Raw genomic sequence first — 24,431 nt, 5'->3', positions numbered from 1 at the left:
TGTTGTAATTGAACATGCATCCACCACTTCTGCTGGTAGCTCGTTCCACACTTGCACCACCCTCTGATTGAAGAAGTCCCCCCCACCTCAAATTCCTCTTAAATATTTCACCTTTCTGCCTATGACTTCTAGTTCTAGTCTCACACAATATGAGGGGGCAAAAGCAATTTGACCCTTTGCGCCTGCATTGCCATTCATCGAGTTCATGGCTTAGCTGCTACCTCTTCACTATATCCCTGGAATGTATCACCAGTGGTGTGTAAATTGGATTTTAGAACACTCAAAACATGGAAGAATTTGTACTCTAACTTCCCTTCAGGATGCAATTATGTATTTGTATAGGGGGATCAGCTATACTGGATTGGGTGTTATGTAATAAACCAGAGGCAATTAGGATGCTTAAGGTAAAGGAACTCTTAGGAGACAGTGATTACAATATGACTGAGTTCAATTTCATAAGGAGAAATTAAGATCGCATGCAGCAATATTTCAGTGGAGTAAAGGAAATTACAGTGATATGAGAGAGGAGTTGGCCAAAGAAAATTGGAATGAGATGCTGCCAGGGGTTACAGCAGAGAAGCAATGACTTGAATTTCTGGGAAAAATGAGGAAGGTGCAAGACAGATGTATTCCAAGCACAAAGAAACACTCAAATGGCAAAATAGTAGAACCATGGCTGACAAGGGAAGTCAAAGTCAGTGTAAAAGCAAAAGGGAGGCCATACAATAAAGCAAAAATTAGCAGGAAGATAGAGGATTGGGAAGCTTTTAAAAACCTACAGAAAGCAACTAAAGTAATCATTAGGAGGAAAAAATGAAATATGAAAGCAAGCTAGCAAACAATATCAAGGTGCGTAGAAAAAGATTTTCCAAGTATATATAAAAAAAATAAAAGAGAGATGGAAGTGGATATAGGACCACTAGAAAATGAGGCCAGAGAAATAATAATGGGGAACAAGGAGATGGCAGATGAACTAACTGAGTATTTTGCATCAGTCTTCACAGTGGAAGGTACTAGTCATGTGACAAGTGTTGAAGGGTGTGAGGGAAGAGAGGTGAGTATGATTACTATTAAAAGAGAGACGGTACTCAAAAAGCTGAATGACCTAAAGGTACATAAGTCACCTGAACCAGATGAACTGCACCCTAGGAGTCTGAATGAAGTAGAGGTAGAGATTATGGAGGCATTAGTAATGATTTTTCAAGAATCATTGGACACCCTGGCATGGCTCTGGAGGACTGGAAAATTGCAAATGTCACTCCATTCTTTAAGAAAGGAGGGAGGCAGCAGAAAGGAAATCATAGATCAGTTAGCTTGACCTCAGTGATTGGGAATGTGCTGGAGTCAATTGTTAAGAATGAGGTGATGGAGTACTCGGTGACACAGGAAAAGATGGGACAAAGTCAGCATGGTTTCCTTAAAGGAAAATCTTGCTTGACAAAGCTGTTGGAATTCTTTGAGAAGATTATAAGTAGGATAGATAAAGGGGATGCAGTGGATGTTGTATATTTGGACTTTCAGAAGGCCTTTGACAAGGTGCCACACATGAGGCTGCTTACCAAGTTAAGAGCCCATGGTGCCACAGGAAAGTTACTGGCATGGTTAGAGCATTGGCTGATTGGTAGGAGACAGCAAGTGGAAATAAAGAATCCTTTTCTGGTTGGCTGTCAGTGACTAGTGGTGTTCCGGAGGGAGTCAGTCTTAGAACTGCTTCTTTTTATGCTGCATATCAATAATTTAGATGATGGAATAGAAGACTTGGTTGCCAAGTTTGCAGATGATATGAAGGGGCAGATAGTGTTGAGGAAACAGGAAAGCTGCAGAAGGACTTAGACAGATTAGGAGAATGAGCAAGAAAGAGGCAAATGAAATACAATGTTGGAAAATGCATGGTCATGCACTTTGGTAGTAGAAATAAATGTGTGGACTATTTTCTAAACAGGGAGAAAATCCAAAAATCTGAGATGCAAAGGGGCTTGGGAGTCCTTGTGCAGAACACCCTAAAGGTTAACCTGCAGGTTGAGTCAGTGGTGAGGAAGGCAAATGCAATGTTAGCATTCATTTCAACAGGTCTAGAATATAAGAGCAGGGGTGTTATGCTGAGGCTTTATAACACGCCCGCAAGGCCTCATCTTGAGTATTGTGAACAGCTTTGGGCTTCTCATCTAAGAAAAGATGTGCTGGCATTGGAGGAGGTCCAGAGGCAGTTCACAAGGATGATTCTGGGAATGAAAGGGTTATCATATGAGGAACGTTTGATGGCTCTGGGTCTGTACTTGCTGGAAATGAGAAGGTTGAGGAGTTGACCTCATTGAACCCTTTCTTTAGCCAGAGGGTAGTAAATTTGTAGAATTGGTTACCACAGGTAGCTGTGGAGGCCAGGTTGTTGGGTGTATTTAAAACAGAGATTGATAGTTTCTTGATTGGCCACGGCATCAAAGGCTGGGGAGTGGGGCTGAGGAGTGGAAAACCGGAATAGCCATGATTGAATGGTGGAACATACTCGACAGGCCAAATGGCCTAATTCTGCTCCTATGTTTTATATAAACCTTTTAATATAATGAGTAAGAACCTCCAAAGAGCTTAATCAAAGAGAATTGGACGCCAAGCCTATGCCATGTGACCAAAAGGTTATTCATAAAGGCAAATCCTCAAGTATTTCTTAAAGGAGAATGCGGAGAATGATAATTTTTTTTTAGTAGAATTCCCAAGCATGGAAAAGAGCGTTGAACACATCGTGGTCAATGATAAAGTGATTATGTTGAAGATGGACAAGGGGCTGGACTCAGAAGAGCACAAACACTTTGGAGGTTTGCAAGGCTAGAGGATGTTGAAAACTATTTTTGATCTGATGGGTTGACCTTGTCAGAACTATTTCCACCTCTCCACAGTCAGTGGAATAGAAATGCATTTATCCATTCTTGTGCTTTTTCTGTTTTCAGCCTGTGGTGGAAATATAACTGCTTTTAACGGGACTCTGATCTCTCCAAATTATCCCCGTTACTACCCTCCAAATATCAACTGTGTCTGGAGAATTATGGTAAGTAAGATAAGTCACACAGATTTTTAATTATGTTAATGATCTTTAATGTGTGGTTGTTCTTCATCAGTAATTTTAATTGGTTTCTATTTGCTTAATGTAGCTTTTATTTATTCTTTCAATATCATTCCTGAATTAAAGATATACTTCTTTTGCAGTATGTACATGCTTTAACACGCCCTAATTTGCTCCATTGCATAAACATCTTGTTGACTTTCATTCAAAATGCCTCTCATTTACCTTTCATAATGAAAATTAATTTTATTTATAATAAAAAATGTTATTTACAAGAATTAATCAGGCAATGCCTTTTCATTCTTGCATTCAAATACAATGCATTACATCAAGTTCAGTTACATTGACCTTTGCCTGTTTCAGTGTTGTCATGTCATAAATAGAATTATATGATCCCACAATCAACAGACCCATTTAAGCTGAGCATGTGATTTAAGAAGGGTGGGAGGCAGCAGAAAGGAAATTATAGACCTATTAGCCTGACATCAGTGGTTGGGAAGTTGTTGGAATCGATTGTTAAGGATGAGATTACAGAGTACCTGGAAGCACATGACAAGATGGGCCAAACCCAGCATGGTTTCCTGAAAGGAAAATCCTGCCTGACCTAACCTACTGCAATTTTTTGAGGAAACTACAAGCAGGCTAGTCAAAAGAGATGCAGTAGATGTGGTGTACTTGGATTTTCAGAAGGCCTTTGACAAGGTGCTGCACATGAGGCTGCTTGGCAAGATAAGAACCCATGGAATTATTGAGGAGTTACTAGCACGAGTGGAGCATTGGCTGATCGGCAGAAAACAGAGAGTGGGAATAAAAGGATCCTATTCTGGCTGGCTGCCGGTTACCAGCGGAGTTCCACAGGGGTCGGTGTTGGGACTGCTGCTTTTTACAATGTTTGTCAATGATTTGGACTATGGGAGTAATCGATTTGTGGCTGAATTTGCTGATGATACAATGATAGGTGGAAGAGCAGGTAGTGTTGAGGAAACAGAGAGCCTGCAGAGATACTTAGATAGTTTAGGAGAATGGGCAAGGAAATGGCAAATGAAATACAATATTGGAAAGTGTATGGTCATGCACTTTGGTGGAAGAAATAAACAGGTAGATTATTATCTACATGGGGAGATAATTCAAAATGCAAAGATGCAAAGGGACTTGGGAGTCCATGTGCAGGATACCCTAAAGGTTAACCTCCAGGTTGAGATGGTGGTGAAGAAGGCGAATGCAATGTTGGCCTTCATTTCTAGAAGTGCAGAATATAAGAACAAGGATGTAATGCTGAGACTCTATAAGGCACTTGTGAGACCACATTTGGAGTATTGTATGCAGTTTTGGGCTCCTTATTTTAGAAAGGATATACTGACATTGGAGAGGATTCAGAGAAGATTCACGAGAATGATTCCAGGAACGAAAGGGTTACCGTATGAGGAACGTTTGGCAGCTCTTGGGCTGTATTCCCTGGAGTTCAGGAGAATGAGGGGGGATCTCATAGAAACATTCCAAATGTTAAAAGGCCTGAACAGATTAGATAGGGCAAAGTTATTTCCCATGGTAGGGGATTCTAGGACGAGGGAACGACTTCAGGATTGAAGGACGTCCATTTAAGAGAGATATGGAGAAATTACTTTAGTCAGAGGGTGGTAAATCTTTGAATTTGTTTCCAGAATAGCTGTGGAAGCCAAGTCATTGGGTGTATTTAAGGCAGAAATAGAGATGTTCTTGATTAGCCAGGACATCAAAGGGTATGGGGAGAAGGCAGGGGAGTGGGGATGACTGGAAGAATTAGATCAGCCATGATTGAATGGAGGAGCAGACTCGATGGGCCGAATAGCCTACTTCTGCTCCTATATCTTATGGTCTTATGAACAGTGGTGATAACTTAGAAGAGGAGGATATGCCATAAATATCATTGTCATTGATGGTGGAGCTCAACGCCGAATGCAAATGACAAGGCTGAGTGAGGCACATGCAAATAATTTGTTAGAAGTCCCAGTTGAATGATCCCTCTCACCTTACTACTGGTCAGCAAGGATGATGAAGAATAAGACTCCAAGAGATAATATAAGGCATTTTTTTAAAAATTGCAGATTTAAATATTTAACCCATTAAACATTAAAATAAAATGAAGGAAAATAATTAAAATACCTACAAAAACTTACCATTTTACAGAAGGCTGCAGGTGCCTCAGACCCTCTCTTCAGTGAATGCCATCAGAGTGAACAGAAGCCTTTGGACTTCTATGCTAGGACATGTGTAGAAACCTGAGAAAACCTTGGCTGGGATTTAGCAAAAAAAATTTAATTTAACATTAAAATACAGTTTGACTGCAAATATGTCAAAATGATGTCACTGCTTTTATCAGTCATTAGTAATTAAGCAACATATAAATTCAATCCTGATAAGTGCGCAGGGAAGAATGGTAGGACCCTAGTAATATTGAGAACAGTGGGGCTTTAGTGTGAGTCTAAAGATCCCTTAGGGTGGTAGCAAAGATAGGTAGGAGTGTAAATTAGACATACGTAAAGGATTGGTGGCCTTCATGTCCAAGTGTACACACTGTGAAAATAAACATCTTGCAACAATGGCACAGTATATTACAAACACGACCAACATAAGTGAACAAAAACTTAAATCAACTTAAATTATATGTTACACACAAATTACATGATTCATAACTTCAGCTGTAGCATCGAATATAGGAGCAGGAATGTTATAGTATAGCTTTGTAAAGCATTGGTAAGTATTCTTCTGGTATATTGTGTGTGGTTTTGGGTGCCACAGTATAGAAAAGATGTGATCGCTCTAGAAAGGGCACAGAGGAAATTCACCAGGATATTAGCTGGAATGGAGTGTCCCATTTATGAGGAGAAACTGGATAGACTTTCTTTCCTCGTGGACTGGGGAGGGCTAAGAGGAGGCCTGATAGTGAGGTACAAAATTAAGAGGGGTATAAATTGGGTAGATGGTAATTAACTTTACCCCACAGCAGATGTAACCAGAGGGTATATGGTTAAGGGAAGGAGTAAGAGATTTAATGGGCTTTCAAGAAATATTTTTTTTCACTCAGACCAGATGGTGTTTGCAATGTGCTCCCTGAGAAGATGGTAGAGACAGAGACCATCACAACATTTGAAGAGATATCAGGTCAAACACTTGAAACACCAGTGCATAGAAGACTAAGGGACAAATGCTGGTTAATGAGATTAGTATGGGTGGCTATGTGGGCAGGGGTGGAATGAAGTACTTTTTTTCCCGTGCTCTATGACTCAAAGTTGGGGGGCAGTTTATTTTTCTTGTAACACACGAGATGCTACTTTAAAAATCGCAAAACATTCCTTCAAAAAAATTAATATCCATTTTCTGTTAGTATTAGGGCAAATTAAGCCCGCCCATTGCTAGAGCATTTCAATAGCCTGACAATGTTTGTTGTTTAATCTTGTATGCTAAAGCAAGTTACCCAGATAAGGCAGCAGTGAACAGGCAAGGAAAAGGGATGAGAGCGAAGGATGGGGCAGCACGTTAGGCGCAGTAGGGTAGTGGTTCGCACAAGGCTTTACAGTACAGGCAATCCAGGTTCAATTCCTGTTGCTGTCTGGAAGGAGTTTGTACGTTCTCCCCGTGATTGTATGGGTTTCCTCCTACAGTCCAAAGGTGTACCAGCTGGTAGGTTAATTGGGCATTGTAACTTGTCCCGTGCTTTGGCGAGGATTAAAGCGGGGGATTGCCGGGCGGTGTGGCTCAAAGGACCAGCAGTGGCCAATTCCCTGTTGAATCTCTAAATAGATAAATAAAAATAAAGGGAAAATTGAAAAGGAGGTCTTTACTTTTCCATACAAGAATGCAAATGTGTTACAAAACACTTTAGGTGGAAAGAATGAACGGAGTGGTTGTTCAGGTATTGGCCTTTCACCCAAAGAACAACAACCTCACGTACTTACCAGGCTAATTGTCCGTAATAAATAAAAATGAAAACAATTCTGAAACTGTCAGCGGGTTAGGCAGAAGAGAAACAGAGATAATGTTCAGATTGAAAAGCCTTGTTCAGAGCTGGGGATGAGAGAAATGAAAACAGTTTTAAGTTACAGAGATGGTAGGAAAGGGTGCATGGGACATAGCAAGTATTTCTGATAATGTGAGGCCATGGTTGCCATAGTGATAAACTGTTGTAAGTTGAATACCTCAGAAATGGGTCCATCATGTCCATACTGACCTCTTTGTGCATGTACATAACCCCATTTGCCTGAGTTAGGTCCAAAAACTTCTAAACATTACCTCAATGTCTCTGAAACAGAGGAGTTGTATCTGATTCCGCCTCCCCCAACAGCAAGTTTCAGACGTCAACTACACTCAGCATAAAAACGCACTCCTCTGCTTGTGTCACCTTTAAAATTCCTGCCTGTCTCCATGTTTTGCTATCCCTACCATGGAAAAGGGTTCTGACTACCTCCTCGAGGCATGCTTCTTATTGGAGCACACAGAAGGTAAACACGAGAGTCTGCAGATACTGGAGGAAACACCAAGTTACTCGAGGAATGCAGGAGGTCAGGTAGCCTCTGTGGGGTGGGGAGAGGGGAGGGGAAGGGAGGGAAACTACACAGACAGGACAATCGACATTCCATCTGGACTGGAAGAGTAGAGGGGAAATGGCCAGACGAGGGAGAAGTGATAGAGCAAGAGCTGGCAAGTGAGATGTGGATCTAAGTGATGAAAGCACCTCGTATTTCCCCTGGAAAGTCTACAACCCAATAGTATCTATTTGTTTATTTAGCAATTGTGGAGTAGTCCATTCTGGCCCTCTGAGCCACAACGCCCCAGCAACCCCGATTAACCCTAACCTAATTACAGGACAATTTACAATGAACAATTAACCTAGCCAGTACAATGAGAGGAAACTGAAGCACCCGGGAAAAACCTATGCATTCCACAAGGAGGACATACAAGGACCCCTTACAGATCAGTGCCGGAATTGAACTCCAAACTCTGGAATCCCCTGATTTGTAATAACATTGCACTAACTGCTACGCTACGTGGCACCACGAATATAAATGCTAATCCTCCAAGTTCCAGTAACCCAGTCTCTCTTTTGTGCCTTTCCCTCTACATCAGGACCAGGAGGGTGCTGTTAAATTACATTTTCAATTCCACTTACTCTCTTGAAACAGAATAAGTTTAGTTGCCAAAGTTGAGGCTCCAAAGACTCATGGATGAACTTCCTCTCTTTAGTATTTTACTTTCTGTGGTTTCTATCTTGTGTCAAGGTGCCAGATCCAAACTTTCAATTCCGTATCCAGTTTCCAACTCTGAAGCTGGAAGGTGTGCAGCCAGACTGTGAGAAGGACTGGATTTCTGTAAATGGTATACGGTATGTTTGCAGAAGGGGCATAATGCATTTTCTGAGTTTAATAATACAAAAAAAATCTTGCAAAGCATATCGTTCCTTAGTGGGACTAACTTGGGATAAATGTTTTCCTGACATTTGTAGATGTTTGTTGCTGTTAGAATTCCAAAATTTTGGTTAGTGTACTGTGTGGGTGAGTTTATATTTGTTTTTGTTAGGGGTTCAATCTTGATGTGAAATAATGGATGTACCAATTAGCCAGGGTTTTAGAAAGGAAGTCTAGAGATGATTTTTATTATTAATAATTTTAATAAGTTTATTAAAAGTAATGTCAAAATATCAAATGTAGGATTGTTATTTATTTACATCAAAATATTAAGTGCCCTTAAACATTATAGTTTGTATAATGTATTAAGTATATTCTCCATATTCTTAATCTTTAATGTGTTTTAAAAATGGGATGACTATAAAGATCTACAGAAACTTTAAAGGTATTGGAGTATAGTGAACAATTCTGGTCCTTGTGGTTCAAGAATATTGTGGCACAGATGCAAAGAGGATTTTCTGCAATCATGTCTTAATTTTGAGGATGAATTGAACAGGCCAGGCTCTTGCCTCCAGAAAAAAATGCAGGTCAAGGGTTATACTGATAATGAAATTATAGAAAGATTGATACAGTAATTATAGAGAAGAAGATTTCCACTATTCCAGAAATCTTGTGTATATTTGTTCGTAAGAAATCCATTAGCAATTCAGGAGAAACATTTTTACTTGGGTGGTGATTAGAACATGGAACTTGCTACAATGAGGAGCTATTGAAGCTTGGAGGAAATCAGGTGTACACAAGGCAGAAAGGAATAGACAGATAAGCTAGTTTATATCATTTGAAGTAGGCTACCGTGGAGCATCAACACAAGGACTGTATGAGCTGCCTGAGCACTGAAAATACCATTTATCCCATCTAGAAGTCATTCACACATTGATCACTATCTCATATGTACAAATAGTTGTATATACTATTTATTTCAAATTACTATAAATTGCACATTCAGATGGAGACATACCGTAAAGATTTTTACTCCTCATGTATGTGAAAGATGTAAGAAATAAAGTCGAATACAGACAACTATTTCTAGATATCAGTCATCAATATTCCATTCAATAATTTGAACTGGTATTCTGATGCCCAACTATGGACAGGTCAATAGGTGTCCATTCTCCATCTTTTTCATATTTGTTTACTGTGTTGTAAATATCAAAGCATTTCTTTATCACCTCTTTTCAAATCACAAGTATCCAGTTTCCTCACAACTCGTTCTGTTGAGGTAAAGAATTAGATGAAGGGAAGAAACTCGGTAATACACACAATGTGCTGGAGGAGCTCAGCTGGTCTCGGCCCAAAACATCGACTGTTTATTCCCATCCATGGATGCTGCCTGACTTGCCGAGCTCCTCCAGCACATTGTGTGTGTTGCTTTAGATTTCCAGCATCTGCAGCACTCCTGTGTCAGTAAATAGGATGAAATAGTGGAAAGGATGGATAGAAACATAGAAACATAGCAAGCCTACAGCACAATACAGACCCTTCGGCCCACAAAATTGTGCTGAACATGACCCTACCTTAGAAATTACTAGACTTCCCCATAGCCCTCTATTTTTCTAAGCTCCATGTATCTATACAAAAGTCTCTTAAAAGACCCTATCATATCCGCCTCTACCACCGTTGCTGGCAGCCCATTCCACACACTCAACACTCTCTGAGTAAAAAAACTTACCCCTGACATTCCTATGTACCTACTCCCCAGCACCTTAAACCTATGTCCTCTTGTGGCAACCATTTCAGCCCTGGGAAAAAGCCTCTGACTATCCACACGATCAATGCCTCTCATCATCTTATACACCTCTTTCAGGTCACCTCTCATCCTCCGTCGTTCCAAGGAGAAAGGGCCAAGTTCACTCAACCTGTGTTCATAAGGCATGCTCCCCAATCCAGGCAACATCCTTGTAAATCTTCTCTGCGCCCTTTCTATGGCTTCCACATCCTTCCTGTAGTGAGGCGACTAGAACTGAGTACAGTACTCCAAGTGTGGAATGAACAGGGTTCTATATAGCTGCAACATTACCTCTCAGCTCCTAAATTCAATTCCACGATTGATGAAGGCCAATACACTATAAGCCTTCTTAACCACACAGTCAACCTGCACAGCTGCTTTGAGCGTCCTATGGACTTGGACCCCAATCCGTGGATTGGCCTGTTGATAGGTTTCTCTTGCAGTCATCCTCTGCTTTAGCACAGGGCTTGAACGTCTGTCACACATTCGTTTCTCAGCTATTTTCATCTTATGCAGCTAGCTTTATGGATGCTATCAGCAAAATACTAATGTCAGCCACAACATGTTACATATACACTCCGTAGCCATTTCATAGCTCCCTCCTGTATCTAGTAAATGGTCACTGTGTATGATCATAGCATTCTGCTGCTGTAGCCCATCCACTTCAAAGTTTGACCTGAGTGTTTAGAGATGCTCTTTTGCACACCACTGTGTGTTTATTAGGGTCACTCAAGTTCAAGCTTAATTGCCATTCAACCATACATGAATACCCATGAATACAGCCAAACGAAAATTACTTCAGAGCCAAGGTGCAGAACACAGTACCAATGATCATATACGGCAGGGGTCCCCAACCTTTTTGACACCGCAGACTGGTTTAATTTTGACAATATTCTTGCCGACCGGCCGACGGGGGTGGGGGTGTTAATCACGACCGGAATATAGGTGATAAGTCAACTATAAATCACTTATAAGTGGCTAATACGCTCAATTTTGTTTATAAAAGGGTTTATCTAACGAATTTAACATTAAACACACTGCGCATATTTTCCTCCCATGAATATAGTGATAAGTCAGTTATGTCACTTATAAGTCAATAGCATCATAATATTTTAAGTAACATTTGGATATTAAACAGACAGCGCATATTTTCCTCGTATGAACATATAAAATCATTGCAACACACCAATATCGCTGAAGCAGTGGGAGCCCTGGGCTTGTTTCCCTGCAACAAGACAGTCTCATCGAGGGGTGATGGGAGACAGCGATACTCAAAGGGGGTTCCTTATGTCCAGTTTATTTCGCAATTTAGTTTTTGTTGCATTCATTGCAGAAAATGCCGCTTCGCAGAGATATGATGTTGGAAATGGAAGTAACGTTTTCAGTGCTTTCGTGGCTATCTCAGGATATTCAGCCTTGACTTTGATCCAGAATGCAGGCAGAGATGTTATGTCAAACATACTTTTCAATCCACTGTAATTTGCCAGCTCGAGGAGTTGATCATCTTCCCGCACTGACATGGATGATTCACCAGGGACAGTCACAAATGGGTCACGGACCCATTCCTTTGCACGTCTTGGGTCATTTGCGGTTGGGAAGTAACGCTCGAATTCTGTCGACAGCGAAGATAGGTGATCGCGCACCAGCTGTGAGAAGGACAGTGCACCTCAGTCTCTCCCAAAATCCCAGCTAATATTGGGAACATGTCAAATATGCCCCTGTCCACTCGCCGTCCCCACAGTTCCAGTTTGGCTGTGAAAGCAGACACTTTATCTGCCAACTTGAAGACAGTTGTCATTCTCCCCTGAAGTGACAAATTGAGTTCACTGAGCAGGTTGAAGATGTCACACAGATAAGTGAGTTTTACTATCCACTCCTTGTCACTGAAGTGTGCTGCCAGTGGTGACTTTTTTCCTGAAAGAAATCTCTGTAGCTGCTCTCTTAACTCAAAAACCCTGGCCAGGGTTCTCCCCCTTGATAGCCACCTGACTTTAGCGTGTAAGAGAAGACGTTTGTGCTCTGCATCCATTTCCTCGCAAAGCTGCTCAAGCAGACGTGAGTTAAGGGCTTTTGCTTTGATGTGATTGATAACTTCAACAACGTCACTCAACACGCTGTTAAGATCAGGTGATATTTTTCTGCTAGCCAGCATTTCCCTGTGTACGACACAGTGTGTAGACTGGCATTCAGGAGCAACCTCTTTGACTCGGGTCGTGAAACCAGACAGCCGTCCAGTCATAGCTGCAGCCCCGTCTGTGCATATTCCAACACAGAGTGACCAGTCCAGTTTGCCTGATATGTAGTCATTCAAATACTTGAATAGTTCTGCCCCAGTTGTGTTAGTTGGCAGCGGCAGTGCATACAACATATCCTCGTGCACATCGTCTTGAAATATATATCGCACATAAACCAGCAGTATTGCCTTGTTGTCGACATTGGTAGACTCGTCGACCTGGAGAGCATACCATGGTGACTCGTTAAGCCGTTTCAACAGCTGTGCTTCGATGTCCTCCACTATGTCATCGATTCTCCTTGAAACTGTGGTAGCTGAAAGAGAAACCTGTGCCATCTTGTTAGCTGCAGCTTTTCCCAACAGTTCACGGCACGTGTCCTGGCAGCAGGCAGAATCAATTCTTCACCAACAGTGAAAGGCTTCTTAGCCTTAGCCATACGGCTAGCCACTAAGTACGACACTCTCAGATCAGCAGCATTTGTGGAGGTGGTGGCCCTCAGCACTTGCTTCTGTCCCGCTTGCTCACGTTTTTTCCACTCAAAAAACTCAACGGGTTTGTCTTTAAGTGCAGGGTGCTTGGAATCAAGGTGCCGAAGCAGTTTTGAGGGTTTCATTGCCTTATTAGACAGCTTGTCTCCACATATCACACACAGGGAGCTTGGAGCGTGTGAGTCACCAGTCGCAATAAAGCTCTATTTTATGTATGACTCGTCGTATTTTCTGTTGAAGGAAGCTTTCTTTTTTTTTGCAGTCTCGGCCTCTGCTGTCTCTGCATTATCATCATCGTTAGGTGTTTTATGTCCCCACCACCTCTTCCGAAGAAACTCTCAAGCGACGTTTGTTTTTCACTCATTAAGTAGTTGTAGGTTATACCAACTGATGACCCAGTGTGCGTTCAAGTTCAACAGTGGGCGTGACAGGGAATGAGGAAAGGTGCAGCTGACTCGTATCGTTTCATATCGCCAAGTCATATCGTTTCCTCGCTGCCCGGTAGCACAAGCTTAGCGGACCAGTACCAGTCCGCGGCCTGTACCTATTATACAGCACAGGTACGTATAACACTTCTAAGATGGGTAAACAGGCAGGTAAACATACAGTCACACATAAAAAAATATATTGGGCCCAAGTCCTATAAATTGATGGTGCATGGTTGTTATCAGCCAGAATAAGCAGTTCTCAGCAGTCCACAAACAACCATACTCACAATCCAGCCTGTCATTCCATTGATCAAACACTGGAGGGCAGCACCAACAGGAGGGCCCAGCCTTTCTTACTGCCATCTTTCTGTCAGCTTGAGCCAGTATGGCCATTCTCCTCTGATCTCTCTTGTTATCAACATGTTTTTACCCACAGAACTGCCACTCACTGGATTTTTTTTTTGTTTTTCACACCTTTCTCTGTAAACTCTAGAGACTGTCGTGCATGAAAATCCCAGAAGAGCAGCAGCGGCTGAGATATTCAGACCACCCCGTCTGGCACTAACAATCATTCCACAGTCAAAGTCACGTGGATCATATTTCTTCCCCTTTCTGATGTTTGGTCTGAACAACAATGGAACCTCTTAACCATGTCTACATGCTTTTATGCATCGAGTTGCTGCCACATGATTGGCTGATTAGATGTTTGTATTAACAAGCAGGCGTACAGGTGTACCTAATAAAGTGGCCACTGAGTGAGTAGAGTTGAGAAAGAATAATCATGTTGATGTTTTGAAACGGCATTCAAAGTAAAACTTAACAGAGAAGAATCTGTTATCCAAGTATGAATGTGGCCAAGATAGTTTAGATGCATTCGAGTGTCTGATTATTTCATAAGCCATGGGTGCAAATTTAAGTATTTCTTAGGGCTGTTTTCTCGAGTTCATTCTTGTGCAGCTGAGGAAGCCTCTGTTTCTTTATTCACCGATATTACCTGGTGATATTATTATTCAGGTTTGCCAGAAGACTCAGTTTTATTTCAGTCCCTTTCCAAATGATTGCAATGGGCGTTGCTGGCCTATGCAGGTTTATCTACCATCAGATGAGCTGTACTAATGAAGAATGGTTTCAGAAGTCTTTCTAATATCTGCATCAATTGCATATTGATGGGGGAATAATTATGAACTAATTAAACACCATTTTAAATTTCAGATTACTTCCTAACCTATTTCAATTTTGATTGCATAATTCATTGCTAATTAGCCATGGCAGATGAGTAGCTTCGTCTCTTCTAATTAAGAGAATGGTAACATATTACATAATGAATTAAAGAGTTTAACAGTGTAAGTGGTGTGAATTATGCAATCAGATAAAAGCTAAAGCAAATCGTCATCAATAACTTGTGTAATATATGTGTTATGTAGTACTGCATAGTCTAAAATTACCTAATCTGTAATGAAATTGTAAGTATATAAAAATGTGTTATTTTGAATGTAAGATTGCATTGCCTCTGATTCTTTGTCCAGCTACTGTGGTGAACACGACAGGACCGTAGTGGTTCCCAGTGCATCCAGCACCCTTACCGTGAAGTTTCATACAGATGCTTCTGCCAGCAGTGTTGGATTTCGTGCTGAATACAGCAGCTTCAATCCTGCAGAAGGCAAGAACCTTCAACGATCCTGTTATAAAATAGAGAATGCATTCCTCAATTGTCTTGGCTAATGGTGAACGTTTTGTAAAATGTATTTCATTCACCTGCAAATAAAAGCTTTAATACATTGCATATCACAATTTAAGATGAGTGGGTATGAAGTGGTAGAGTTCTAGTTTTGGCCTTTAATCTATCTTGCCTCAGATTAAAGGCAAAAACTAGAATTAGGCACCATTTACCCCTGCCATTAAACAACATGAAATGTCAGACAAAATTTACATTTAAGGAAAGCAAATCAGAAGCTGAACTGGCAGTTATTGGGTGCAATAGCTAATACCCCTGCAATAAAGGGGTTCTCCTTTTCCCAAATCTCTACATGCCCTGTTTTAGAGTGAACCTTAAACACAAGAGATTCTGCAGATCTGGAAATTTAGTGCAACACACACAAAATACTGGCAGAACCAGCAAGTCAGGCAGCATATATGGAGGGAAATAAACTGATGACGTTTCAGGCTGAGAGCCTTCCTCAGGTCTAGAAAGGAAGGAGGAAATGCTGGATTAAGAAGATGGGGGAGGGGGGAGAGGGGAAGAAGGGATGGGTCATTCTTACCCTCGGCCATTAGGATCTATGGTGTGTCAATCTGCAGCCGGGGAAGTGATGACCCCCCTCCTGTTAGACTGTTTGGGGTAACTTATTTTTTATTCTTTCAATATTTCTACATTTGTATATCTGTGCACTTGTGATACTACGGTGACACTATAATTTCCTTTGGGATCAATATCGATCTAAAGTCTGGCAAATGATAGGTGAGATCAGATGAGTGGGAAGACAGATAAATGGGGGAGAGAGGATGAAATAAGAAGGGGATTGGGAGGGGATTGGTGTAAGAAGAATTGGTGATGAAGAATGAATCTAATTGGAGAGGAAAATGGATCAGGGAAGGAGGAAGGGAAACAGGGAAACAGAAGGAGGTAATGGGCAGATGAGCAGAAGAGCATGGCTGAGAGGGTAATCAGAAAGGGGAATAGAAAAAGCACGGTGGAAGGTGGGAGGAAAAATTACCAGAGGCTGGAGAAATTGATGTTCATGCCATCAGGTTGGAGACTACCTAGACAGACTATGAGATGTTGTTCCTCCAACCGGTGTTTGGCCTCATCATGGCTGTAGAGGAGGCCATGGGCAGATGTTGGCAATTTCTTAGGGACAGTGAAAGACAAAAAATTGTAAGCATTAAATAGTTCTCCTCTTCCTTCAGCTAATATATTCTCCAAATGAATCAATTTACAGAATGCCAAGGAATGCACACTTGTGGGGATGGGAGATGTGAGCTCATGAGCAACAAGTGCGATGGCTGGGTTCATTGTAAAGATCGAAGTGATGAGCTGAACTGTGGTAAGTTAAAGAGCAATATTTATCATAGAGCAGTTTCAGTTCAAATACACAAAATTGAGTCTTTTTGTAATAAAGGAATGTATCAACTGATTTATTTGTACAGTCTAGTAATTTGGAGATGTAGGTCCTATGATTGTCTCATTTTGGTCAGATAATCCCCCCCCCTCACCAGGCCATTGTTGTTGATGTATCTGCATTAGTTGTTAATCACTTCACCAATGCTAAGTCACATTTTTAGAAAGTTCTGCTTTCCAATTGTAGCAATGTGACCAATTATTCAAAATGTTGCTAAACAATTCTTCTGCAAAGGGAAATAATATTAATTCACCACATCATAATTTTAAAGAAACATAAACAGATGATTTGATGCAAGCACAAATTTAAACAGATAATTGATCAGATAAGGTAGTTCTGTACTTTAGGTTAAACGTTGGCAAAATTCCCTTGGTAGAAATTAGATAAAGCGGCAGGAAAACAGTGGAAAACAATTCACAGCAGGAAAGAATTAGTACACAGTTTTAAGGTCTGGCACACTTTGCCAATGACTATCATTTTCAGATTTATACCTCTTGCATTGTGCCATGCTAACCTATAATTCAGTCTGACCAAGCTCTCCTAACCACACGACCTCCCAAATGGTCACGTGCAGCTTCATTCTTTTCAGCAGCTGATGCATAGTGTTACAGCAGAGGTCATTCTAGTACCCTGATTTAGTCATTATAATGTGCTTTGATCTGGGATACTTTAAACTAATAAACAATATTCTGGTGACATTGCAATCAGGGAGAAATATATATCAAAACAAGTTAATTCCTTTGCCTCGTTGTGACAACAGCAGGTGCATCTTAGAAAAGAGAAACTTGGAAAGAGTGAATGAGACCTCCCCCGATGCCTCTCCTTCCCTTTCTCCCATAGTCCACCTCCTCTTCTATCTGATTTCTTCTTCTCCAGCCCTTTACCTTTTCCACCAATCACCTCCCAGCTTTTTACTTCACCCCCCCTCCCCCACCTACCTAACATCACCTATCATCTTCTAGCTTATACTCCTTCCCTTCCCCCACCACCTTATTCTGGCATCTTCCCACTTCCCTTCCTGTACTAATGAAGGGTCCACTGTTTATTCCTCTCCTGACCTGCCGAGTCCCTCCAGAATTTTATGTATGTTGCTCTGGATTTCCAGAATCTGCAGAATCTCTTGTGTTTAAGAGTGATCTGTGCAGAAACTGCAAAATGATGAGGCCTCATTGCTGGAGTAGTTAGAGCAGACTAGAAAATTTAGTGAAAGAGCGAGAGAAGGAAAATATGTATGTGGTTTTAATTCTGTCAGATTTAGTTTTTGTTGGTAGCAACATTTCCAAATTTTCTATACATTTGTAAATATTATTTTCCAATATTCAATCTGAAAGACATATTTCTCTCTGTGTCCATCCACGTACATAATACCCATCTCCCAAAGTGTAGATTTGGGTCAGCTAAGATTTTAGAAGTCCCTACTAAGACTTGCGTCTGATTTTTGAAGACACAAGTCTGCAGATGGTGTAATCTAGAATAAAAATTAACCTGCTGATATGCTCAGAAGTTCGGGCAGCATCTGTGGAGGAAAAGGAATTGCCAATGTTTTGAGCTGCGACCCTGCTTCTGGACTGATGGATGGTCAATCTGACATGTGATTTAGTGCAACTACACCTTTAGATTTAGCTGGGTTAATGTTTGAAGTTAGATTGGATTCCTTTGGACTCCACTCACTTCCCATTATACCCATTCCACAAAGCAGCTATAGGAATATACACTTTTCCAAGCTTTCAATCAATCTTCCATTAATTGATGAATCTTTGTTGACCTGCCTTTCCCAATACCTTTGGAAATTTATGCATTATATAACTTCTGGATTCTTTTTAGAAGTTTGGTTGATCGCTGAGCTTGGCAAAATTATATTCTGTTCATCGCCAGATAAAATTAACAATATAGTTTCTGGTTTTAAATCAAGAAACCGTATGTGTGAGGCACGCAACCAAATCCTCTTCAGCTGCTTCTCACCTGCTCTCTACCTGGCCTGTTTCTAGTGTGCACGTCGGACCAGTTTAGATGTCAGAATAATATGTGCAAGCCCTTAATATGGGTCTGTGATGGAGTTGATGACTGTGAAGATATGAGCGATGAAGCCAATTGTGGTAAGAAACTTTGTTTTTCTTTGTGGAATGCTTACAGTTTTAAATCAATTTTGATTAGGCTGTTTTTCAAACAAAATCAGTTCAGCATCTGCTAAACATTTCTTCTAGATTTATTGGGCTGAATTGCATTAAAGCATTGCCATTGGTCAGGTGTATCTTGCCACAATCCTCAACTCCCGAGTCCCAGCGACTATACTTCACTAGGAGTTTAGTCTAATCAAGTCTAACCAAGAGATTTGGCATGTCAACAAATACACTCAAAAACTTATATAATTGTACTGTAGAGCGCATTCTGACAGGCTGCACCACGGTCTGGTATGGGGTGTGGGGTACTGCACAGGACCGAAAGAAGTTGTAACTCTAGTCAGCTCCATCTTGGGTACTAGCCTACGAAGTACCCAGGACATCTTTAGGGAGCAGTGTCTCAGAAAGGCAGCGTCCATTATTAAAAACCTCCAGCACCCAGGGCATGCCCTTTTCTCACTGTTACCATCAGGTAGGAGATACAGAAGCCTGAAGGCACACACTCAGTGATTCAGTAACAGCTTCTTCACCTCTCCCGTCCAATTCCTAAATGGACATTGAACCCGTGAACACTACCTCGCTGTATCAATATGTATATCTGTTTTTTTTGGTACTATTTTTAATCTATTCAATATGCATTGAATTTACTTATTTATTTATTATTTTTTTCCCTCTTCTAGGTTACGTATTGCACTAATCTGCTGCTGCTAAGTTAACAAATTTCATGACACATGCCGCTGATAATAAACCTGATTCTGATGTTCACAGCCCTGAATAATAGATACATTAAACAACCCTAGACGCATACATTAACTAATAAATGAATACTATTTAAATTAAAGTTTTTAAAATAAACCTTCGCTTACCCTTTGCGTGCAGAAATGTACCTGGCTCCCCAGCTCGGGATATTGGTGGTGAATCCGGAGGCAGAACAGGAGACAGGTGCAGTCACATATCACCTCCAATGTGATTAGTGAGCTGACAAGAAAGTGTGGAAATTGCTGACATAAGCACTGTAGATCCATAAACACTACCTGCAAATACAGCGGAGAGGAGCTTCTCATCCCATCTGATACTCGGATCGTAAAACACAGACAAAATTGTAGAGTGGGAGTATAAAAATGCAATCAGTATTCCAACAATGATTAAATACTGTATATTTTAAGCTTTATAACCTACAGATGGATTTGGTGTATTCCCATTACAGCCATAAATACAATCTGTTTCTTTTACAGCTGGGTCAGTAGTGCAACAGAAGGTGGTTCTTCTGTGCAGTTCAATCTGTCAGCAGTGCTTCTTTGCTCACTGATCTCAGCAGCTCTGTGGTAAACCATATATATATGTTGTAACTGGGTTAACTGTCTGGACACGCCCCTCTGCTGACTGCCCCTGTGGCTCCTCCCACAGAGTCCTGTATAAAGGTGTTCGCCTTGCCCCTTCCCCTCAGTCCGGGGGCAGACACTCACTGTGGAGGTCGTATTGTACAGCGAATAAAAGCCTTTCAGTATTTTACCAAACCTCAGTCTTTTGGAGTTATTGAGGGTGCTTCAGGCTCACCATGGGACACACAGGGAGTTGGTGTGGAGAAGTGAGACCCCTAGTCAGTGATCTGTATCATTTTATTTCAGATCTTTTTGAAGTTGTCATTTGATTAGTTTGTAATTATGTACCTCAGTGAACCACACTATTTCAGAGTGTATTATGTTATAAGATTTAAAAAATGCATCTCTTGAAAAGGTATTAATGGATGCAGGCGGTTGTTATTTACAGAGGATAGGGAACCATCAAGTGCAGAGATCAATTTCGTAAGGTTTATTTCACTAGATTTATTTTACAATACAAAAATATCCATTGAAAGACCCGATGGCACTCTGCTACAAACTTTTGAAACTGAATGTAAGTATAAGCAACACACACCAGATGTCGGTTATTTGGGTACCTTGAATATTGATGTTTTGTTTCTGGTCCACTTTCAGATTGTGCTGCCGGATTCTTTGCATGCCACCGAAACAGTTGCATGCCCATTAGTGCCTTATGTGATGGAAACATTGACTGTCCTAATGGCGTGGATGAGGCCGATTGTGAAAAAATAGGTAAAATGGGATATCCTTAGCCTTGCCAAGAACAAAAGAAAGAAGAACAAAAGGAGTCCATTGTACCCCTTATTCCCCCCTGCACCTGAGAGGAACATAGCTGACATTCCATGCAAACACCACTGTATCACCCAGTCTCCATATCTCCCGGTTCATCTACTGACCCAAGATTTATTGATCTTAGTTTTGAATGAAGGCAATGGAAAACCATCCAACGTCCTCTTAGGCAGAGATTTTGAAAGGTTCCCAAAGCTGAGTGAAGGAATTTCTCATTTCAATCCTAAATGGTCAACCTTTACTTTTAAACTAAAATTACTTTCAGTATGCATTCTGGCACCAACATTTAAAACTATTGTTATTTATATGTAACAGGGAACCATAAAAAAGCAGAGTTTAATTTCACTTCATTTAACCCTAATTTAGAATCTGCAGTTTTGAATGCAATCAAGTGCTGGGCACTGTTGCTTATTTTTATTTTGCTTATGGAACATGCTTCTATTTATGAACTAACAAAAATGGAACTTGCAGGGTTGTGAATCCGAGTTAAAGCTCAAGAATACAATATATTGGAGGACACATACTCTCAAACATTTGTTTTCACATTGTTTTACTAGGGGACTTGACTGACATAAATAGATTTACTCAGCTACCAATGAAACAAGCAAATAAACTTGAACCTAGCAAACATTTTCAATTTATATGTTCAACACTTATAACCAATAAAATTCTATTTACTGGGATAAATATGTTAGCTTGAGCTTATCTGCTAACCATTCTCTATCTTCAGACGTCAGTAGTACTAATTCTGCTTCCTCTACTCTTTGTTAGATGTTAATTGTACAACTAACACGTACAAGTGTGCTGATGGAAAATGTATTGTCAAACCCAATGCAGAATGTGATCAGGTGCAGGATTGTTTAGATTTAAGTGACGAACTTGATTGTGGTAAGTCTTGGAACTTTCTAACAGTTTTTACTCATCTGATACTGCATAGGCAAGTGAAGTAGAAGAGAGTTTACATTTCAGCATTAGTATGTAATTTGAAATATTTAAACACAGAAGCTGTCAGTTATCACAATGCATCAATTGAAATTAAAGCGTACACTGGTTTCTGTTGGCTTGAACCCAAGTTGTTATAGTTTTTGTGCTTGTTGAAAATTCCCCTTCCCTTCATTTCTGTAGAAGATAGAGGGCAGAGTAGGTGCAAAACCTCCACAGACTGCACCAGTGAGGATTAAGGACGGTATTGTTAGGCCAGCCATGATTTCAAGACCATCAGTAGCCGCAGAAGTATGATGTCAACGGACATATTATATTAACATATGTATACAAATATGTTTGATCCAGGGGTTTCTCGCAATTTGTGCATACTGTTCCATGCCTTATGTTCCATGGTACCAAGCCTTACCAATGGATGAATAGTTAGTGACTGGCTGCCAGGCAAATGATACCTTTTATTACACACAAATTCCATGCTTTAATTCTCACACCAAGTCTAAGATAGAAAGTAGAGACAAATGGCAGGTGCAGGCTATTGGCTGAGAGAGCTCCTGTTGAGCTTTAACAATCCCTTGGGTGGCTTGAGCTTTTTAAAAGCTGGTGCAAACCTAGGAAAGTGGGCAACTTGGTGATTGGTGGGCACACTGTTTGATGTTGCAGTGGAGCTGCACATCAGCACTTAGTAAAGCATTCCTCAGTTTATGAAAAGTAGGACTTTGTGATAAAATGTCACTAAAACTAAATTCAGTAAATCAAAAAGGATAGGTGAAATATATTATGTACCTTCTGTTATCATGTATTCCTGTGGGTGAAAAGTAGTGTGGTTTTCGTCATTGTAAAAAAAAGTTTATAAATTCAAAATATATCCAAACAGTCATTGAAAATATAGCAAAAGTTTTAAATGAGGCTTATTAACTTATTAGCTTGTTAGTGTAACGTTATTCTGATGCACTTTGTGCCTAGAAATTGGATGTAGTGGACTACTGGTGCTAAGATTCTGCAGAGAATGATCCTTGGGAGAAGGAGGAGGATAGCTATGAAAAGATGGGCGAGTGAAAATAAAAGAGGAATTGAGGGTGTTTCCTGTTGAGGGGAATATAGATATTGGGAGGTTGGTTAGTTTGCCAATTAGGAAGAGAGGGCTGGGTGAGAAACTGGTTGTTATTTTTGAAGTGGAACCAGGAGGAGAATTCCACAGCTACTGAATGCCGTATTCAAGAAAATATTTGTAAATGCATCTTTCTAGCAACAGTCTATATGTCGATCTGCTTTTCCCAAATACAACCAGGTTTAGGGCATATCAGTTTATGAAAGGAGTAATTAATGCATATTGAGTCCTGCATCCATTTCTGATCACCTTGCTATAGAAAGGATGCCTTTAAACTAGAGAAGGTTTAAAAAATAGATTCATGAGGCTATCACTATAAGACCATAAATCATAGGAGTGAATTGTGTCATTTGGCCCAACATGTTTTCTCTACCACCTGATAATGGCTAATTTATTTCCCCTCTCAACCCCATTCTCCTGTCTTCTCCCCATAACCCTTGATGCTCTTTAACCTTACTACTCAAGAAACTATCAACCTCTGATTTAAATATACCCAATGATTTGGCCTTCAGTGCCATTTGTGGCAATGAATTCCACAGATTCACCACCCTCTGGCTAAAGAAGTTCCTCCTCATCTCTGTTCTAAAGGAACATCCTTGTATTCTGACAGCGTGCCCTCCCGTCCTAGACTCCCCCACTGTAGGAACCATACCCTCCATGTCCAGTCTATCTAGACCTTTCAATATTTGATAGGTTTCAATGAGATCCCTCCTTATTCGTCTGAACAGAGTCATCAAACACTCCTCGTATGTTAAACCTTTCATTCCTGGGATCATTCTGCTGATGCACCTGATTTTAGCTTCTCCCTCTTAAACTGCATGGTGAATTATGATTACTGCCACCTAATGGTTCCTTTACCTTATGTGCGCTAATGAAATCTGATTCATTACACAACACCCAATCCAGAATTGCCTTTTCTCTAGTGGGCTCAACCACAAGATGCTCTAAAAGCCATCTCCTAGGCATTCTATAAATTCCTTCTCCTGGGATCCAGCATCAACCTGATTTTCCTAATCTACCTGCATATTGAAATCCTCATTGTAACACTGCCCTTATTACATGCCTTTTCTATCTCCCGCCACGTCCTGACTGCTGCTCAATGGCCTGTATATAACTCCCACTAGAATCATTTTACCCTTGCATTTTTTCCAAGGGTAAATGATGATTGTCCCTCATAATCCTCCAGTTCAGCTGCATTCCAGCCATTGCCATTTCAAAATGATTCAATAACCCTCCAAATATATTACTATTTTATTGTAATACTGCCCTATAAACTATAGTTTTCATTTTGAAAAATCTCTTTAAAACCTTAAGGTATATGTATTCTGGCAAGCAACCAAAGAAAATTGGTCAAGTAAGGAAGTAAACAATTATGTTCTCTTGCTGTTTTATTTATTTTCTTTTTTTTTGGAATTTGCAGTAATTAACAGATTAATAAATAAATGCACGCGTAGAATAAAATGCATATTGCCATTCAGTTCACTGCAAAAGTCACTGGAGGATTGTTGCTTATTTTTCCCTGGGAACCAATTAATTCCTTGAGATAATTGATTTTCTTATTGAGCTTTATCATTTGCAATCAGTATCCAGTTTGTTTGGTTCTGTATGACTCGGCTGCAG

General features: G+C 40.5%; 1 protein-coding gene and 1 long non-coding RNA gene across 2 annotated transcripts in view; one reads left to right on the top strand and one right to left on the bottom strand.

Moving 5' to 3' along the window:
* The window catches only part of LOC140198952 (suppressor of tumorigenicity 14 protein homolog), a 127,679-nt gene that overhangs the window by 60,100 nt on the left and 43,148 nt on the right, over positions 1-24,431 (top strand). Inside the window, exons 9-15 of the mRNA XM_072260256.1 lie at positions 2,943-3,040; positions 8,311-8,414; positions 14,899-15,032; positions 16,312-16,416; positions 18,480-18,587; positions 20,588-20,704; positions 21,533-21,649. Of these exons, the coding sequence (XP_072116357.1) occupies positions 2,943-3,040; positions 8,311-8,414; positions 14,899-15,032; positions 16,312-16,416; positions 18,480-18,587; positions 20,588-20,704; positions 21,533-21,649 (783 nt within the window). The remainder of the gene's footprint in view (positions 1-2,942; positions 3,041-8,310; positions 8,415-14,898; positions 15,033-16,311; positions 16,417-18,479; positions 18,588-20,587; positions 20,705-21,532; positions 21,650-24,431) is intronic.
* LOC140198955 (uncharacterized) overlaps positions 1-24,431 on the bottom strand; it is a 44,976-nt gene that overhangs the window by 15,037 nt on the left and 5,508 nt on the right. Inside the window, exons 2-4 of the long non-coding RNA XR_011886299.1 lie at positions 19,478-19,645; positions 14,956-15,051; positions 5,212-5,328 (exon numbers count right to left, since the gene is read on the bottom strand). This is a non-coding gene — a long non-coding RNA (uncharacterized lncRNA). The remainder of the gene's footprint in view (positions 1-5,211; positions 5,329-14,955; positions 15,052-19,477; positions 19,646-24,431) is intronic.

Source organism: Mobula birostris, chromosome 6 (assembly GCF_030028105.1).
Source record: "Mobula birostris isolate sMobBir1 chromosome 6, sMobBir1.hap1, whole genome shotgun sequence".
Lineage (NCBI taxonomy): Eukaryota > Metazoa > Chordata > Chondrichthyes > Myliobatiformes > Myliobatidae > Mobula > Mobula birostris.
The sequence above is the reverse complement of the archived record's forward strand: the minus strand, read 5'-3'. Positions and strand labels throughout refer to the sequence as shown.